The sequence below is a fragment of the Callospermophilus lateralis genome, chromosome X (assembly GCF_048772815.1).
Source record: "Callospermophilus lateralis isolate mCalLat2 chromosome X, mCalLat2.hap1, whole genome shotgun sequence".
Taxonomy (NCBI): domain Eukaryota; kingdom Metazoa; phylum Chordata; class Mammalia; order Rodentia; family Sciuridae; genus Callospermophilus; species Callospermophilus lateralis.
Genome location: NC_135325.1, coordinates 72,646,938 through 72,667,170, shown reverse-complemented (window position 1 = coordinate 72,667,170; position 20,233 = coordinate 72,646,938). Strand labels below are relative to the sequence as shown.

Sequence of the window (20,233 nt, the reverse complement as noted above, 5' to 3'; positions counted from 1 at the left end):
GGGTATATGAAGTAATCTCATGATAGTCATTTTCTGCATAGATTTTTTTTTCTTACAGATGTTAAAATTGATAATAGATAGTAACTTTTACCCTTTATCTTTCATGCAATTAAAATACTTTTCAATGAAAATTTCAAATGAAATTATTTGACATATTACAGTAAAGTTAAGATGCTTTTTGTATTTTTTGATAAAAGATAACTAATGCTCTTCCTTTAAGAGTTGTTTTTCTTATATATGTAGAAGCCATCTAAAAGTTTGGTAATATATTCAGAGTGATATCGCTCACCAAATACATCATTATCAGAATAAATAAGAACACTTATTTTGTGTTCTCTTTCTATCCTTGACTCCAAGAACTGATGATGAGGAAAATGATTTTTCAATTTCTCATGTTTTTAAAGTTATAGGAGTCTCTTAATGAAGTATACTGTCAATCTTTGTAGATATAATTTCAAATTTGTTCATCAATAACATTGGGTATTCCAAGAACTACACTGATAAGAAACTCACTTGATGAAAGTAAAGCTTGAAACTTGACTACATTAGGGTTTCTAAAACATAATAACAATAATATTATTGTTTTTACAACAATACTGTTTTTCTGTTTGAATATGATACCACTGATAGTAATTGCTATCTCTGTGCACACTGTAGCTGAAAAGACTTGTTTACAGTCAATAGTTCCATTCAGTGTCCATGGCAAGATATTTTTATAGCTAAGAACTCTGAAACTTTTTCTCAAGTTGTAAATAATTCTGATTTTACATTAAAGAATGAAAGATAATGATTAGATTAAGTATCTAAACTCAGAAGTAGTTATCTCTTCTGAAAAGTTAAACTGATCTTTTTACAATATTGCTTGCTTGTTTTGGAAATTAACATTTTATACCAGACTAAGGGGAATGTGTGATTATTAAACACACTGAAAGTACCTTTAAGTTCTTTGTGTACTGTTTTACAATAACACAAGCACAGTCATACTGACAACTATCTATATCCTAATGATTTTCAAATTAAGGAATGGCTTCAAATTAGGAAAGCTTTTTGTTCACCTAGCTTTGGAATAGCATGATGTATACTAATTGCTAATTTTGTTGCATTATTTTTTAAAGATCAAATGGGCACAGTGGTAATTTTCATTAATCTCATACAGAGCAGCTAATTAAAATTTCCATTATTATCCATCCATTATCTAGTTGTTTCCTTTGTTCAGTATCAGAACAGGGTTTTAATAATAAGCCATTCTTGTGTTATAGCCCTATTAAGTATGGTGATATTTAGTTTAATCTGTTGTACTGTTTTGTTTGTAGGTGATTTCTTGAATATTATGCTGCACAATATTGATTATACTGAGGATATATTGACACTTTGACATTCTATAATAGAGATTTCAGAATTAAATACTTGTTGCTTCAATTTTTTTTGATTCAATATTGGGGAAAAGTAGCATGTAGTGGATAAAATAATGACCTGCAGATCAGAGTGCATGTGTTTTAGTCCTGCCACCTCACTAATTATGTGAACTTAGTGATGATCTGAATTCTTTATTTTTATAATGCAATATTAGAAGAGTTGATCTTCAAGGGCCAGTCTGGCCTTAATGTGCAATCATAATTTTTCATAATTTTCCAATATGGACTTCTGTTAAAACTCTAAAGTCTTTCTAAACTTATAATGACAGAGTATCCTAAATTGTGTAATTTAAACAAGTTTCTAAGTCTTGGTGGTAGTGGTAAGGATAAACTCCAAGGTGATGGGCTGTCCCAATTCTCCATAAACACTGTCTCAAATGTGACCATATGCCCTAATTAAATCAACCCAATAGAAAGCCAGTTAGAAAAAAGGAACTGACATTCCCTGTGAGAGTCTATGTATGTGTACACACACACACACACATACACACACACACACACACACACACACACACACAATGCCTGTCTTAATCCTCATAGTAAACATGAGTGGTAGGTATTTCTTTACCCTTTGTCATGGTTGAGCTAATTGGGTTATAGAGATCAGTTAATAATGTTTCTGGAGATTGCCAGAAGATAAATGATTAGAACCATGAATCAAACAAGGTGGTAAAGTCTAAGTTGTCCACAGCTCATAGTGTCGCAGTTTACCTGTTCTGTACTCAGCATCTCTGAATATATTTTAACTGCAAGTTTCAGAACCTATAATATTCTGAAGGAAACCTGAACTAAGCTTAGATGCTCCAGCATGTTGAAACTCATCATTCCTTCACATATCTCCCTCCCTCCCTCCCTCCCTTCATCCCAGGAAATAAGTATTGGATGCCTACTGTGTGAAAAACACTTTGTTAGGATCTCAGGATAGAGTGGTAAACAAGGCAGACAATATTCCTACCTCATAGAACTCATGTTCTGTTGTGGAAGACCCAGTAAACAGCTTGATAACTAAACAAGATAAACTTACATGAAGCTACTACTGTCAATGAGATCTAAAATGTTGTAATGATAACTAGAATGTGGAGGGGAGACTTAAAAAGATGTGAGCCAGCAGTGGAAAGGTTGAGCTGGATCTTTCAGGCAGAAAACATGGCAAAGTACAAAGGAAGAAGCTCTATATACAAGCCTGGTTCTACTGTAGGATCAATAGGGATCTTTTAAACCTATTGATTAAGAAAATAAGTTTGAGGATTGTATGAAATTGATATGAGACTGTAGACTGGCAAATTTTAACGTCTTGTAGTTTTCAGACTGGGGCATGCAGTGAATATTTCCATTCATTGTTGTGAAAAGTGAGTTGGTTGAGCAAAAATATTATTTCAGAATTATGATACAAATGTCTACTTGCTGTTGTTACTTGTTGAATAAGAGATGGGTAGATAAATTGCAGGAATGTAGACATGATTTCAAAGTGATGCTTTTACTATGCCATCTGTGTGGTGATTCATCCAGTAAACTTCTTGAACATCTACTGTATCTGTTAACAAAAAAAACGGGGGGTTGCTGGGAATGTAGCTCAAGCGGTAGCGCACTCGCCTGGCATGCGCGGGGCACTGGGTTCTATCCTCAGCACCACGTTAAAAAAAAAAAAGATGTTGTGTCCACCGAAAACTAAAAAATAAATATTAAAAATTCTCTCTCTCTCTCTCAAAAAAAAAGTCTAGTAAGCGACTATTGCACAAAGTATGGGAGCTAGAGTGTGAAACTATATTTCTTCTTCTGTAATTGTTATTAGCAAAACCAAGAATAGCACATTTTTGTTAACGCTCACTAAATTCAGGCACTCTGTTAGGCACTTGGCTTACATGGTGTTTCCAGTGTGGAAGAGATAGACACACATGATAGCTTCTACTGAAATATATTAGATACTATAATAGTGAATATAGCCACAGTACTATAAGCAAATAGAGTTTCTGTATATGCTGTAAGCCTTTTTCAGACTTTTAACATTTATTATTTAATGGAATTTATTAAAATTCAAAAATTAAAAATTATTTATAATTTCTATATTGTGGAGGTATTTCTTAAAAAGTCAAGTAGTATGAAACTCTAGGGAACCAATTTCTCATTATTAACACATTGTTTTTTTAAAAAAAATCTTTGTACTCTAATGATATAACTTCTACCCAGTGGGGGAAATTAGCTTGGATACTCAGTATAGACTTAGGGTAATTAGTATGAACTTGGGAAAAGGGAATCTAGCTAGAGTCTTAATTCGGGAGAATACATTTATAGCGTAGGAAAGTAACAGTTATGACTAGGTATGTCTAGAATGTGAAGCTATGAGTTATTAGTCTAGTGAATGTGTTGATGGTGTTTCTCTCCTAGTCTTTTCCCTGAACTACTTATATAGTTATAGCAAGGTGATGAAGCTAAGGAACTGTGATGAGATAATGAGTTCTGGAAGTAACCCCATGTATATTAGAAATTAAGCTAAAAACTAGTAGCTATCAGATAAATGTATTTAATGACTTTTTAAAATTAATCTGCAACCTGGGAGTAACAGTTAGGAAGGAATACCTTGGAATTAGTGAATGCTTTGCACTGATTTAATTATTTAACATTCTAATTGGAGATTATATTGTTTTCCATTTTAATAAGTGTTTTCACTTGGTTTTTGAGATGTGATATTCTGATATATCTTTCAGTTTGTTTTATATATTTTGTGAAATTGAATATGGATATCTTAACTAGGAAAATTAATATGATGATTTTTTAGTGTTCATTCTTTGGGTTAAAAGAACTGGGTAGTCTTAATCCTAATGCCTGAATTTTAAGTTTAGACATCAGCGAAACTTCATATAATTTAGGTTCATATTCTCTTTATGTCATGAGCACCAGCAGTGGAATTTTCTTTTAAATGATGATGAGGAGGATGTTGCAATATATATGATACAATTTTACCCCTCAGTTCTTTGAACACTTTAAGATCTGCTTACACAGATCAAGTATGTTTAAGTGCCTAGTACTGCAAACATTTTAGATGGTAAAGTATTTATAGATTTATATATTCTATGCATTATTTACTTTTAAGTGTTTAAAATATAACTTGTTTGTTTAAAGTTGTCTCTCTTTTTTAATAGGGTGGTCTGAAAAACAGCAAGCATGAATGTACCCTGTCTTCACAAGAATATGTTCATGAATTACGATCTGGTATTTCAGATGAGAAACTTCTTAACTGCCTAGAATCCCTGAGGGTTTCTTTAACCAGCAATCCTGTCAGGTAGGTGGTTCTTATGATTTTGGTATGATTCATACAATTCATGCTATATGTTATTGTTTGGGAATATAATCAGTTATATTAACCTCAAGATTTTGCTCTGATATTAACTAATACAATAGCAATGTCTGAGCATTAATTTGTAAACATTTAAAAATATATCTAGTTAATCTGGTCTTTAATAATGTGTAATTTTTAAAGGTACATATATTACTTGAATATTTAATTATTCTTTATTGTATAATACAGAGATAGAAATTAAATATTCACATTTACATGGAAAGCTATTTGTGTATTCAGATAATGATTGTTACATATTTATTTATAAAACAAATTAAGTATATTTAGCTCTAGAATTTTATTCACTTTAAACCTGAGAGTTATATATAGTTTCATATACTTTAACAATTTTACATATACTATTCACATATTTCTATAATTTTGAGATAGAAATGAAATTATTTTAACCAATAGAAGAAATGAGACAGAAAATATTAACAAACTATTTAAAACTTTACACATTTAGGCTATTACATAGCTCAAAATTATTTTTAAGGAACAGGGTACTTACCAGTGATGGATTGTAGAAACTATTATTCCTTTATTAACTATATAAAGCCTTTAAATTAATATCCAAATTAAAATGTATATAAAGAAAAATATATTGCATTGTAACATTGCAACACTTTCAGATCTGCTTACACAGTTGCTGGAATCTTGAGTTAAGAATTTACTAGATAAGAGTATACAAAAACATGATTTTATTCATTTTTTTCTTAATATTCAGTAGGCTCAAGTCTTGTACCTTTTGGATCTGTACACAGAGTCTTGAAAATAATTTAGAGCTCAGTCATTCAGTTTGGATATATTTATAAATTCAGATATATCAGTAATTAAAATATTAGTGCATTTTGCAAAATAACTGGAAAAAAATTTAGGACAAAATTTAATAGACTGTGATAAAATATGCATTTTTGGGGGTATGATAATTGTTCATAGGTGCCTATCTTGCTCTTTCTTTCATAATGCTTTTAGTAAATGATTTGAGCAACTGGTGTGAATTGAGAACAATAACCACCATGTACCCCCACTCCTACCCAATATACCTGCAGCACTCTATGTTAGCACTCAGCACTTAGGTGCTCCAAAATTTTCTATTGAACAGTAGATTGAATAAATAAATATTTTAAAAAGTGACTATGGAAGTTGTGGCATTCAGAAATAAATGGGGAAATTAATGAAATTCATTTTTTATAAAAAGAATTGGGAAAGCTTGAAATTCTGTGTGCATCTTTTGAAATGCAGAACAATAAGGAGCCACATATCCCCAAAGGGTTAATAAATCAAGCAGGTGCCTGGCAGGCCCTGATTGGCTGGAGGCAGCTGCATTCCAGTAGTTGATTGGCTCTGAAAGTAGTGTGGCATGGCTTTGTTGTACATTCCATTGTTGCCCCAGGTAGATCTCCTAGGCGGCCTGTGGAGCAGCCCTGACAAGAGACAAACTGTACCTCCTCTCCTGCTGAAGCTATCTTTAAGATAAAAGTGAGTGTGTTTGGGGGTTATGGCAGTATCTCTGCTTTGGATGGGACCAGTGGAGGTAATGGCCAACAGTCTGAGAGAGGCCTAGCACCTGCTACTTAGATCCTAAGATCTAGGGTCTGAACCCAGAACATTTTACCTTGTTATTTTAACTGGTTAACAATATGTTCAAGATTAGGGGATTCAAGGTTTCCCATGTCTCCATTGTGGGGATAATCAGATGAGCAGTAGGGCTCCAAACTGTATTTTTTACAAAGTTGATGATATGAACTCAATGCAAGTTGAGGCCAGGTAGTGCTTGGCTCATAAAGCCAAGCAAGGGATGAGTGAACTGCTAGTAGGAATATATGCCAAAGTGTTCAGTGTCCTCAAATCATCTGTGGAAGGAAAGAGTTTAAGGTATTGAAATTCCTAGTCCTAGAGGGCATGAACCAGTTCATCGTATATATTTTGGAGATCATCAAGACACATGTGATGGTGGATAAGGCTCTCCATGTGTCCTGGGGAATGTGTGTCCTGGTGCGATTAGAAATGGATGATGCCGCTGGGTATAGTAGCACATGCCTGTAATCCCAGTGACTCAGGAGGCAGAAGCAAGAGGATTGGGAGTTCCAGATCAGTCTCAGCAATTTAAGGAAGCCCTAAGCAACTTATGGAGACACTGTTTCAAAAAAAAAAAACAAAAAAAAAAACAGGTCCAGGGATATGATTTGGTAGTTAGGCAATCCGGTTAAATTCCCAGTTCCCCCACCCCCACCCCCCAGAAAGGATGATGCCAAGGATTACCCCAAAGATTACCTCAACTTCATCCAGAAGGAGGTGCTGCTTTTGATTCACAAGTGTCCTCTGTAAGAAGGGAAGAAGAGCTTTAGCAAGCTGCATACTGAGCTCTGCAGCCTGAAGCTTCAAGGTTATCAAGCCTTGATCATCAATCAGGTCAGATTGATCATCTGGCCATTGAGGGTCACATTTATCCCTATGGATCAGGAACATTTTAAATCTGTTGGTTGAAACAGCCAAAATAACTTTTCATTTTCTGAAGACCCTTGCCTCCAGCTGTGAGTAATTTTGACCTGTTGACTTAAAGGAAGTGGAATTTTTCAAAAAGATCTCAACTGGCATTATTTGTCAACTTTGGTAACTGGTTTGAACTTTTTCATGTTTTTCTAATTATTTTTGAAGTTCAGAGGGAGATGTAGATGGATAAATTGGGGCTTTTTGCAAGGTTTATCAGTAAGATAAAAGAAACACTTGAGGACAGATGAATTTGGGAGATAAAAGCTATGGAAATAGTTGAAATTTATTATTTAATTGTGTGCAAATTTCTTTCTCTGAAATACCTATTTAAAAAAAAAAACGGAAGTCAGGGATTCAGCTAAGAGAAAAATTAACTAATTTTTCATTAGACTTATTTTTCATCCTTGGATAGCTTATTATGGATATTATTACTTCTTAAACATAGTAAATAATTAATTCAAATGTGTTAAAAATAGTAACTTACGAATCAAATGCTCACTTTGTTTATTGAGTGAGTTGCTCTTATACCATAGATTCATGTTTTCTTAAATTAAGGTTATGCTACAAATACTTTTATTTATAGCATAATTTATTTATTTAAATAAATCATTTATTTAAATAATTTGAATAGATAACATATTACAAACCTGTCATTTAAATTATCAGAGACATTTTTGAAAACTCTGTCTTCATAAGCATAAGAAATGCTCAACTATAGTTTGTTGAAAAATATTACTGTCCTGGAGAAAAATGGGAGGCAAGGAAGGATACATTTCTTCATCTGAATTGCAGTGCTGAAAGAAATAATCTGAGTGACATTTATCATTTATACAAATGCAGAAACGTAATATCTAAGATTAAGATCTGATGTTTATACCATAAGATAGGTCACTATCTTAATTGTGATTTGATTCAACTGGCCAGTGGATGAATAGCCAGTTTTCTTTTTCCTACTCTAGTTGTGTACTTCTAGAACTAGGAAAACAAACAAACAAACAAACAAACAAACAAACAAACAAACAAAAAACGAAGTTGCTTTTATGCCTGAGAACTGATATATTGAGGTATGTGTACCTGATTATAATGTGGAAAAGCAACCTTTCCCTATCCTCCCAGGGGAAAAGTCCTCTATGATCCTTTTGGTGTTATTAACTTCACCCTGTTTATTCTTCCTAATGGAGTTATGTGCTTTACCTGGGATTCTGTTGTAGGTAAAGTACTGGAAGGGAAGACTAGATAAGGAAGTCTAACTATAATATGAGAGGAAATAACAAGCATTTTTAGGGAGAAAATAATTGCAGCACTGTTTTATGTACATACAACTTGGGACATGGTAGATGTGTCTTAATTTTAAAGACTCATTGTAAACTACCTACCTGGCCTGCATACTTTTCCAATTTTGTTTAGCCTGGAAATGACTTGTCAGACACTTCTCTTCCTCCTTGGTCCTGACCTGTATGTGAGCCAAACTTTGGAGAATAAGAGACATATTCTGGAAAAATACTATGGATGGTTTTGGGCAAGAAAATCTAAGCATGACAAACCTGAAAAACATAATTCATGATTATAATCCACTTATAGTTTTTTTTCCCTGTGGCTCATAGGCATATGGGATATAGTTACATATATTGAAGTGGATTCTAAATTAACTATAAATAAATTTAAAATTATTGTCAAGTCAAATTTATTTATTATTGCAGTTTATTATTACTGTTGTCATAATTATTTTTGATCATTTTATACTTTTACCTACTAAATGTATCAATATTTTGAGTATAATCTAAGAAATATAAATTCTTTCATTTTGGTAGTTAAATTTTGAACTTATCTGCTGATTTATTGGGGATGATACTACTAGTAATTCAAATGCCATATGAAATATATTTAAATTTGCCATTACATGATAAATTAATTTTTTACCCAATAAGAGTTAATTTTCTTTGGCAATCTCTTAAATTGAATCAGTTCCAGAAATACCACTTAATATTGTATATGGCCTGCTTTTACATATCACATAGGTATCCTATAAAGAATAACAATAAATTTCCCTCATCCAAATAGGACTTGTTCATATGGAGCTTACATTCTAGTAAGGGAAATCAGACAATATTTTTAAAAAGGATACCTAAAATGTGATACATGCTGTGGAAGGGATGTTGCTATTTTATGTCAGATGGTCAGCGAAGGCCTCCCTGATTTTAATGACATTGGGAAGAAGTGTAAAAAAGTGCAGGAATGTGTAAGAGCAAATACTGAAGATGGGAGCATGCTTTGGCATGTTCCATAAATGTCAAGGAGACTAGAGTATGTAAAGTCATATAATGTAGAGTTTGGAAGCCACTGGAAGAACTGTAGTTTTTATTCTGAGTGAGCTGGGAAGCTGTTGGAATTTTTGAGGAGAGGAATGACATGACCTAGCGTACATTTTTAAAGGATAACTCTGGATAAAGGAGGGAAGCTATGTTATACATTGTAGCAAGGGAGCTACAAATCCCACAGGAATTCTAGGGCCAGCTTAGTATAGCGGTGTTTTATAGAGGCTAAGATAGAAGGTCATTTAATATCAGAGGATAGTACCAGAACTCAGTTATTTTTGTCATGAGCCTTCCTCAATCAGCCACAGAAAATCATGGCACATCACTCTGAAATTCCAGTGTTAACATGGACTCTCTATGAATTGGCTTGTTTTTCTCATATTTATTTGCCTGACCTTCTGGTTTGTATTGCCCAGTTCAAAAGTCTGAAAAGCAGATACTGGTCCTTATTGTTTCTGCTTAGGCAAAACTTTCCATGCCAGGCCACCTAGAAGGCCAGATTAAATGCTTGTCCATGGGTCAGGTACCCATCCATAATCAAATCAGTTTTGCCCTTGGTGAGAGTGTGGGAATCAAGATGATGAAGTTCAGAATTTATCCACCTAGGACTCTTCCCTAGGAAGGTGGTTTATGGGGAATGCTCCTGCTAATTTATAAGCTTGTTAGGCACCAGGTAATAAGGCAACTTTGATAAGAGGAAAGTTATTTTGTAGAGAAATTCTTGAGGTTGAAGAAGTTTATCTTTTTTTTTCATTGTATATCTTCTACATGAATGTATATTGTAGCATAAAAGTTGTGGCATTACAAGTTGAGTAAATGAAAAAAAAGTGAAATGCTGTTGCTGCCAAGTATTTGTTGTGTGCCTGTTTGTATATGTGTGGGTTTTAAAGAGAGGAGAGAAAAGCAGGGAACACATTAGTTTCTTTTCCATTCAGTTTCCTGAAAATTCTTTTCAAAGTTTAGCAAATTTACCACTAGGAAGTGACTCTCCTTGGCCTTTTTATCTACCATTTTAATAGGGTCCAAAATTCCTTTTTCTTTCTTCTGATAAGGGGATAGTCTCCTCAACATAATTCTCAAAAAGAAAAAAAAATAAATTAAAGAAGAAAATCAACAGCAGAAATAAAAAACTGGTGGTGGTGGGGTATGTGTTTATGTAATGTGGTTAATTATGTTCTGAAAGTGCAGTGTTGGATTTTTCTCTTTGGAATTCACCATGAACATAGGCTTTGAATTTACATAAAGCTTGTAGAATTCTGTGCTACAGAATAGAAACTTATTTAACTTTATTAACACAAAATTTCCAAACATGATTTTATTAAAAATTTAAAAAAACCCTAACTTTTTATTCCTTGAAAAACCTCCACATGTATCACTACCAGATTCAAATCTACCATAAACATAAGACTTTGCTCTCTAGCTAACTTCCACTTCAGAAGTCATAATCTCCCATACAGAAACAATAAGCAACCAAACCAACATATCAAACAGCTAATTAATCTTCCTACTGGACAGAAACAAATATGTAAGTAAGGCAATGGAGCAACAACATAAAAGTCAGAAAAAGTCAAAACCAATATAAGAATTAATCCAAGAATAAAAATAATTTCTATAAGAAAGAAGTTTCACAGAAAATTAACAATGGAAACGTAAATCACCTCAGTGTGCAGTGTTTTTTTAATGCTTTATTTTTATTTATTATTCTTGTACATTACATTAGAATGTATTTTCATGTATTATGTATACATGGAATATAACATCCAGTTCTTATGGTTGTACACGACATGCAGTTACACTGTTCATGTATTAATGTATGAACATAGGAAAGTGATGTCCACTTCATTCTACTGTCTTTCCGATTCTTATCCCTCTTCCCATTTTCCTTTGTCTACTCTAATGAACTTGTATTCACCACCCCTCATTGTGTGTTAGCATCTGTATATCAGAGAGAACATATTCAGCCTTTGGTTTTTGGGGAATTAGCTTATTTCACTGGCAGGATAGTCTCCAGTTCCATCCATAATTTTATTCTTCTTTATGGCTGAGTAATATTTCACTGTGTATGTATACCATATTCTCCTGTATCCATTCATCTGTTGAAAGACACCTAGGTTGGGTCCGTAGCTTAGCTACTGTTAATTGAGCTGCTATAAGCATTGATGTGGCCACGTCACTATAGTATGTTGATTTTAAGTCCTTTGGGTATATCCTGAGAAGTGGGATAATTAAGTCAAATTGTGGTTCCATTCCAAGCTTTCTGAGGAATCTCCATACTGCTTTACAGATTGGCTGCACCAATTTGCAGTCCCACGAGCCATGTATTTAGTGTTATTTATATAACTGTAAAAATTTGCAATTAAACAGAAATCATTGACTATAATTTTTAAAATTTCTTTTTTAATGTAAAATTTTTTTATTTATATATGACAGCAGAATGCATTACAATTCATGTTACCTATATAGAGTATAATTTTTAATATCTCTGGTTGTATACATAGTATATTCACACCAATTTTTGTCTTCATACATGTACTTTGAATAGTAATGTCCATCACATTTCACCATCATTAATTACCCCATGCCCACTCCTTTCCCCTCCAATCCCTCTGCCCTATATAGAGTTCATGTATTCTTCAATGCTGAATTCTAAAAAATTTCTTAGGGTTTCTATAACATTCACCAAAACTGGTGTGGTAAATGTAAATGTATGAAATTTATTGTTGGAATTTTAAAACAAAAATTTGATTTTTCACAGTTTAGGTAGCCAGATGTGTGAATCAAGATGCCAGGTAGCTTCCTCCAAATACTTTAGGGAGGATCCTTGCCTGTGTCTTTTCACTTGTGGCAATCCTTGGCTTGTGGCATCATAGCTCCAGTGTGGGCCTCCATCATCAATCACATGGTCTTCTCTATGTGCCTGTGTCACCTTTCTGTCATTTTAAAAAAATATTTTTTAGTTGTAGTTGGACACAATATCTTTATTTTATTTATTTATTTTTATGTGGTGCTGAGGATCGAACCCAGGGTTTTACAAGTACTAGGCGAGTGCTCTACCACTGAGCCACAACCCCAGCCCTACCATTCTGTCTTTTATAAGGACATTATAACTGCATTTAGGGCCTACCATGATACAATATAAATGTTACCTTGATTCTTACCTTAATTATATTTTAACCTATTTCTGAATGAAGTCATATTCTGAGGCTCTGGGTGGATACTGTTCCACCCACTGCAATTATGCAAATGAATATTATCCTAAAAAGTATTGACATAACAAAATTAAGCTATAGTCTATCTAGGTAACAGCATTAACTAGTTCAAAATAGCTGGAAAAGTATACTTATGTATGTGTGAAATTAAAAAATTGCCTTATAAAGTAAAATATTCAGTAGTACTAAACTCTGAGAAGGTAGAGTGTTATATGATAGTCACAGTGGAATACCAGTTCTGAGATCTGAATTCCAGTTCTTGGTCACTTGCTCCATGTGTTGACCTTAGTCTAGTCAGTGGATCTCTTTGGGTCTTAGTTTATCCATATGTAAATGAGATGGCCTTCTAGCCATAAACCTCTAGGTTCTTTATTCTCATTTCCTTAGTTCCATTTCTTTTGTATTAGAATTAGAAGATTAGAATATGAGAATTATTTTGAAGAATGAGAAAACAAGTTTCCCCACAAGGCTAGAAGATTTCCTAGCATTCTATTCTTCTGCTGTATTTATACACATATTATTTATCCCCAGACAGTTATAATTTCATTTAAATATTGAAGAAAGCAGTTTCTAAAATTGTTGATTAACTATTTTTCAAACTTGATATTAATTTTAACTCAGTCATTTGCCCTCTCATCATCCTTACCACAATTTGAACTAATTTCTTCTTGTTTAGCCACTAGTAAAATAAAAAAAAAGTACATGTACATACACAGATACACATACTAATAACTTTAGTCATTTTGCAATATAAAATGTGGAGTCATGACTTTCAAATTCATATGGTATTTAATCTCTCCTAATAAAGGCTTTAAAAATCATTTCATTATAGTATTTTTACCTAAAGGCAAATATTTAAAATCACTTTTATAAACCATAATCAACTAGCCATATCCCAAATCACTATACATTCCCATAACATTTATTTTCTATTGTATATATTTACCTGCACCTGCATATGCTCTAAAATAGTTTTATACATATATGTCTGCTTTTCTCATTTAGATTTTAGTCTCTTCTGGGAAACGGGCCCTCTTGCCCTCTTATTTGTTTTGTGATGGCTGATACTGTGTAATTTATATATAATAATGTGTGATTTGATGTGGATATTGACCCACCATCAGTAAAAACCTATGCTTCTCCAGCAGTGAGAATGAATTTGCATTGATCTGGCACTATTTTGTGGCTACGCATTTTTAGCTATAATCAGAGCAAAAGAATGGAGCTAACTTCCTCCACATAGGGATGAAACCTATTGGTTTGATTTGAACCATATTCATAAGCTACAGACAGCATAGCATGCTTTACACAATAGTCCTTTTACAGTTTTATGGTGAATTAATGAAATTAAATGTTTAGAACTCTATTTGATGCCCTAAAAATCTATGTGCTTTGACTATAAAATAAATCCCAATCTGCCATCACAAATTGCATTAGAATTCACATACCATGGTCTGTCTGTGGTTTAGAATGAGAACTACATTATCTACAGGTTTTTATTCCTACACCTTTACTAAAGTTTATGAAAGGAAGCAGTGCCTATTGAGAAATGACCAGTGAGTTTGGATGATTTTATTCCCAGCCAAGCCATTACAGGATGTACAGGTATTGGGCAATGCATTTTATGAAGATTCAAAGAAATGTGCATCAATAAATCCTTGTCACTAAGATTTCTCAACATATGACAAAAACGGCAAATACCAGTTTGAAGAATAGTATCAGAGAGTTGTGATTGCATAGAATTCTTTTCAGAGTGTTGCTGAAATTGCCTTACAACTTGAGGGCTATTTTACCCCTCTAGGAAACTGTTTTTTTTTCCTGGTTTGTTTTGGATATAGTTATCTGCCAAACTCATGGCTCAGTGTCTGTGTTCACTCCCTGTGATGGTAGTATTCTTATTCAATGTTTCCAAGCAGGTGAAAATATAGAAAATATCTTTTTAAGTTTATAAATATGTACTTATTTGTATTACCTCTGGAATATTTGCTTTTACTTGATGTTTTCTCATCTCCCTTTAGAATTAAGTGTATTTTTTAGCATATTATCAAATATGCATTTCACCATAATCATCGTAATGAAAATAGCTGAATCTTGACAGCAATACAAATTAGAAATAAAAGCACTTTCCCAATTATGAGTGCTAATAACTATTTAAACAGTCTGTATTAAATTTATTAAATGCTTGGCAACACAGCCAACACTACTTAGAGAGTTAATATAATGGTAGGTGCAGATCAATACTCTTTAGAACGTTTTACAGGGGACTACCTATGCAAAATTGAATAATGAGGCCAATTTTTTTTATAATGCAGAAATGTGAACAGGACTTAATATTGTGAGTACATCTCATAAGGCAGTATTATGAGCAGTATTACTAAAGCAGGATTTTAATATTGGTATTTTGAATTTGTTTGCTTTAACTTTCAATTGCATAAATCATTTTTGAGTACCACTAGTACATTTATACATAGTGTAGAAAATTCATTGCAGTTATGTCATTTTATATGCCTTCTTTCAAAATGTTGATCAGCAATTTCAATTAATATCAACTATATCCAAGCTAGTTTTATTAAACTGCTACCATAAGTATTAAAGCAACCTTGAAGTTTTAATCATATACCATTAGCTTAAAGACAAGAGTTTTGACTTAGACACCCTTGATATTATGCCTTACAATAAAAGCAAACTAGATTTATGTGTCCTGTATTATTTTTTAAAAGAATTAGGCACAGAAAATACTGTCCGATTTTTGAAGTATTGCTTTAGGGGGGAGAAAATGTTATAGACATTAAGATAAATAGTGGCTCTCATGTTGACATTTATTTTATTACTATATGGCATATGTAAGCTCCACCAAGGCAACAGATGTTTTTATTTAAAAGATGTATTTTAAGTTAGAGGACCAATTTACATATAAAAACATCTAAAATATTTGGTAACTTGTAACTTGACACACAGTTATATATGTATATAAAATCTATTAGCAGAGTCTAGGTACACTAATTAAATGGATCCCTTAATAGTTGGTTAACTTCATTTTAACTATTTTGGATATGTTGATTGCATTTTATCTACATTCAAAATTAGTCTTTGGAAGAAAATGCTTATGCATTTAAGTCACTTGAAATATTTTGAGTTATATGAATTTAACTAAATGCCTTGGACACATACTAGAGTCATGCCCCCTCCCATACTGAGAATTTGGTAATTGAACCCAGGGGCATTTTACCACTGAGCCATAATCCTAGAATGACTGACTATCTATCTATCTATCTATCTATCTGTCTATCTATCTATCTATCTATTTGACAGGATCTCACTAAGTTGCTGAGGGGAGTGGGCGCTTTACCATTGAGCTATATTTCTAGACTATTTATTTATTTATTCATTTATTAGACAGGATCTCACTAAGTTGCTGAGGGTTCTGCCAAGTTGCTGAGGCTGGCCTTGAACTTGGAATCCTCTTACTTCAGCCTTGTGCACCTGGTAGAGCTTCAAAAAATTCTCTTTTTATAAAACTATTACTAAAGCAATTGAAGCTTACAATAAGATACAATATCCCATTACTGGTAAGACCATGATAAAAATACAAGCTCTAAGTAACTAAGGAGGGAAGGTTGTACATACCAAAAAGCCTAGGATTATGCCAGGTAATGATATGACTATAAAGTTGTCTCAAGTTTTCATGTATTCAAGGGAGAAAAAAAGGCAAATATTGAGAGACATAACTGTTATCTGACAAATGATAGTGAACTTTTTTCCCCCTTAGGAGGGACATTCTTCCCAGTTCTGAACTCAGAGAATTTTGTTTTGTGGCTCTTTTTTTTGTGATAAAGAAAAGTACCTTAGTTTTTATTTTTTAATTTTTTTTATTGGTTGTTCAAAACATTACAAAGCTCTTGACATATCATATTTTGTGGCTCTTTAATGAGGGATATTGATCGACATAGTAGACTGAGGCCTTGATAGTCTTTCATAAAGTACAGAGGATCTCTATGAATGTCCATTTCCTACATGAGCCTGTGACTTAAAAGAAAAAAAAAATCAAGGTCATGATATTTCTACAAAGACCTAGAGTAATAGTATTGGTATGCAGTTTTCTAGTAAACGAGCCTGCTACTAGGTTGTACTGTACTTGAGAAATGCCCCTGAGGCTCTCCTTCTGGAATATCTATCATCTCAGCTGGACTTTGTAGAGGAGCTGGATACAGACAATTCACAATTAAGATGCCAGGTAGCACCTGGAAAGCAGGTATTCTATATGTTTGATTGAAAGAAGATCCATGTGCACTAGATAACAGTATTTGCTCTATGACCCCAGCTGTTTGACTGGTGTTAGATAATGGACAGCTAATTTGGAGAGATTTCCCACCTGGTCAGCAAAGCTCTAGGTGTATAACTTCTCACATCAGTAAGTTTAAACCTGAAAATCTTCTATAGAGATGGAGTCCATGTAGGTTGATTACAGAAGACAGCATAATTTATAGTGAACTTTTAAAACTAAATTGACATCCAGTAAGATAGTTTAGTAGCCTGCCATTTAAATGTGAAATTCAAGGCTTCTTAAAACACCAATCAATCCACTTCTAATTGTTAGATCTGTTCTGGAGAATTTATTGTTCTTAACACTCTGTGTATTGACTCCATTCGTCTGTATTTTGGAGGATATTGCCTGAGTAGGTTTTCTATGTGGTTTTTATATCATACCTCCCTTGATACCAACTTCCAATTGTTTCATGGAGATCCTTTGTTAAATTTGTGCATTCAACAATTCATTCATCATACAGTATTGAAAACTGGAATGCTATAAACAGATTTTCAAAAATTGTGTTATCATAAATTTTCATATGTGCATTAATGTATGTCAAAGAATAAGAATACCCTGAAGTAGATTCACCACTAAAACTATTAAACATGTAATGAAATTTTCGTTGATATAGAAAGTTTAAGAATTTGTAGTGCCTTTGAGATCAGCATTATTAATATCAACTAAAATACCACAATATTTTAAATGTTTGTGGTATTGGATATTGACCTGGGGGTATTCTCTGACTTATGACATATTTTTCACTTTAAAAACTTATCTGTTTATTCATAATTTCTTTCTCCTGACAGGATGTGTTAAGTTGTTTGTAGGCTTTTAAGATAATTTAATTATCTGCTATTATTTTTTCTAACTTCATATTGACACATTCTAACTATACATATGTATGTTACATTTCAGTACATATATACAATGGGTAATGATCAGATCAGGGTAATTGACATACCCATCACTCCAAACATTTATCATTTCTTGGGAACATTCAAAATCCTCTTTAGTAACTATCATGAAATATGAACTTAATTTTTGTCAACCATAATTCTCCAACTGCGCTATAGAACATTAGAAGTTATTCCTTCTGTTTTGTTCTGCTATTTTTGTATTATTTCAACATGTAGATAATAATAATTTACATGTAGAAATAATGTCTTTTAATTTGATGATGACCATAGTTTGACTCCAAGCATTAAGCTTCATGAATTTCTCAACTCTTTCAAATGAACTTGAAAAATTGGAGTAAGAAAGGTAAGAATAGACAGGTTTAGAGAATTAATTTGGAGGAGCTAGAATAAATTGCATATACAGTTTTTTTTTCTTTTTCAATATATGACTGGAAATTTCTGAAACATCAGTATGAAGGATGGTAGATAAATATATCAAATAGTGGGGCTGAGATTGTAGCTCAGTAGTAGAGCACTTGGCTAGCACATGTGAGGCACTGGGTTCAATCCTCAGCACCACATAAAAATAAATAAGAATAAAGGTATTAAAATATACATTAAATAATACTATGGATATACAAGTACCATGTTGAGCACATACTGTGGAGGTATTTATGAGCATGGTGCTAGACATTGTAGTCTGCAAGCTTACAACAGATTTGTAATCAGATAATAGCATTTAAGTGTTTATAGAAACAATCCTCAGTCTATTCTCTATTTTCTTAGAGAGACCATCCATCCATTCAAGATTTTTGCTTTGACTGTGTGTGTATGGTTTGGAGTCATCTTTCATACTCTTGTGTTTATCACATTTGCCCATTTAAAAAAATTGTGATATCTCTTGTAGCTTTTACATTTTCATTACCATACTTTACTTCAGGTCTCACTCTACGTAGAAACGTGGATGAACAGAGGAACTGGTTTGTTTAACAAAAAGAGGTCACTGGGTTTATTGGAAATTCAGTATAATCAAAATAAATAGGGCAAAGCACAAACGGATAGTGAAGTAAGGAAGTTAGCAGGAAGCAACCTTAAGAAGACTGACCACCTTATTCCTGTTGGACAGAGAAGTGAGTAAAGATTAACCAAGGACTATTATTCCCAAATTAAAGTCAGTGTTCCATTTTTTCCCCATGTGCTTCCTATTATGTATATTTTGACAAGTTAAATATCAACTAATAATAACTATACTTTTTAAAAGTGAATATTCAAATATCTGTATTTCATTGATATGTTTCCATCTCATAATAATGAATTGTAGTGTAAAAGGGCTCTGTTGTCTATGCTGGCCAACTAAATGTTTTATATTTGTCGGTGTGTGGGAAATAAAATATGTTTTTAGACATGTCCAATGTTTTTTATTATCTAAAAATGTCCTTGCCTTCATGATGAAACCTAAAGTCAATAATTAAAAGGTAAAAAGCAAATTCCTCACTGGAATTGCTTTCAATTATGGATATATCCATTGGCAATTTAAAGCAATATCATTTAACTTTTATCCACTAGTCAGGAATGAAAGGAAAATAATCAATAAACTTATATACACTAGTGGATAATTTTTATTTTATTGATAGTAAAGTTGAATCTGAGGCAGGTAAGAAAGAAATTCTGGATTCCGATCATGGACTTGTTATTAGGAATCTCTGTGATGTAGGACAAGCCACTAAACTTTAGTTTCTTTTTCTGTAAGATGGGGTAACATATTTGATTTTATAACCAGTAAAGCTAGACTCTTCAGGGTGCATTTTTCCATGGAAGTTGGTAACTGAGGAGAAAGCCATGCCATTAATTTAAACTTTTAGTTGTTTATTTTGATTCTAGTTGTTCCAATAAAGAAAAAGTCCCTATCATTTTGAATAAGGCCAAAGTTCTTTCAGCAGTTAAAACTTCACACTTTTTAGAGCACACTTATATTTTCTGAAAGTCTTTATTAGCATAAATGCTTATCTTTCAGCAGTAGCTGTGTCTTTAGGTATTTCTGGAATAATTGCAAACCAGGATGAATACCACAGAGGCTAATGCCTCTTTCTTAGGGACTTTATATCTTTATATTGTATTTAGTGATATAAAGGTTTTTTCTATGTGTTTTAATATACTTGGTAGTTTTGTTCTGTTTTTATTGCTTCAGATGGTTTAAATCATTGTGATAGAGAAAAATGATGAGTAGGTTTGGCTTAATTTGTCTTAGATAGCCTT

The 20,233-nt window shown here is 32.9% G+C and overlaps 2 protein-coding genes across 10 annotated transcripts in view; both read left to right on the top strand.

Annotated features, from left to right (window-relative positions):
* Positions 1-20,233, top strand: part of Diaph2 (diaphanous related formin 2) — an 826,282-nt gene that overhangs the window by 185,684 nt on the left and 620,365 nt on the right. For all 9 annotated transcript variants that reach the window (XR_013154694.1, XR_013154693.1, XR_013154690.1 and 6 more), the window contains one exon: positions 4,556-4,695. Coding sequence is in view for 2 of the 9 variants with exons in the window: in XM_077107725.1 (XP_076963840.1) it covers positions 4,556-4,695 (140 nt within the window). In the remaining 7 variants the exon portion in view is untranslated. The remainder of the gene's footprint in view (positions 1-4,555; positions 4,696-20,233) is intronic.
* On the top strand, positions 6,396-7,242 carry Rpa4 (replication protein A4). Its single transcript, XM_077107493.1, is given in 6 exon segments — positions 6,396-6,450; positions 6,453-6,605; positions 6,608-6,779; positions 6,996-7,167; positions 7,170-7,207; positions 7,209-7,242. Coding segments are annotated over 6 exon segments (624 nt in total).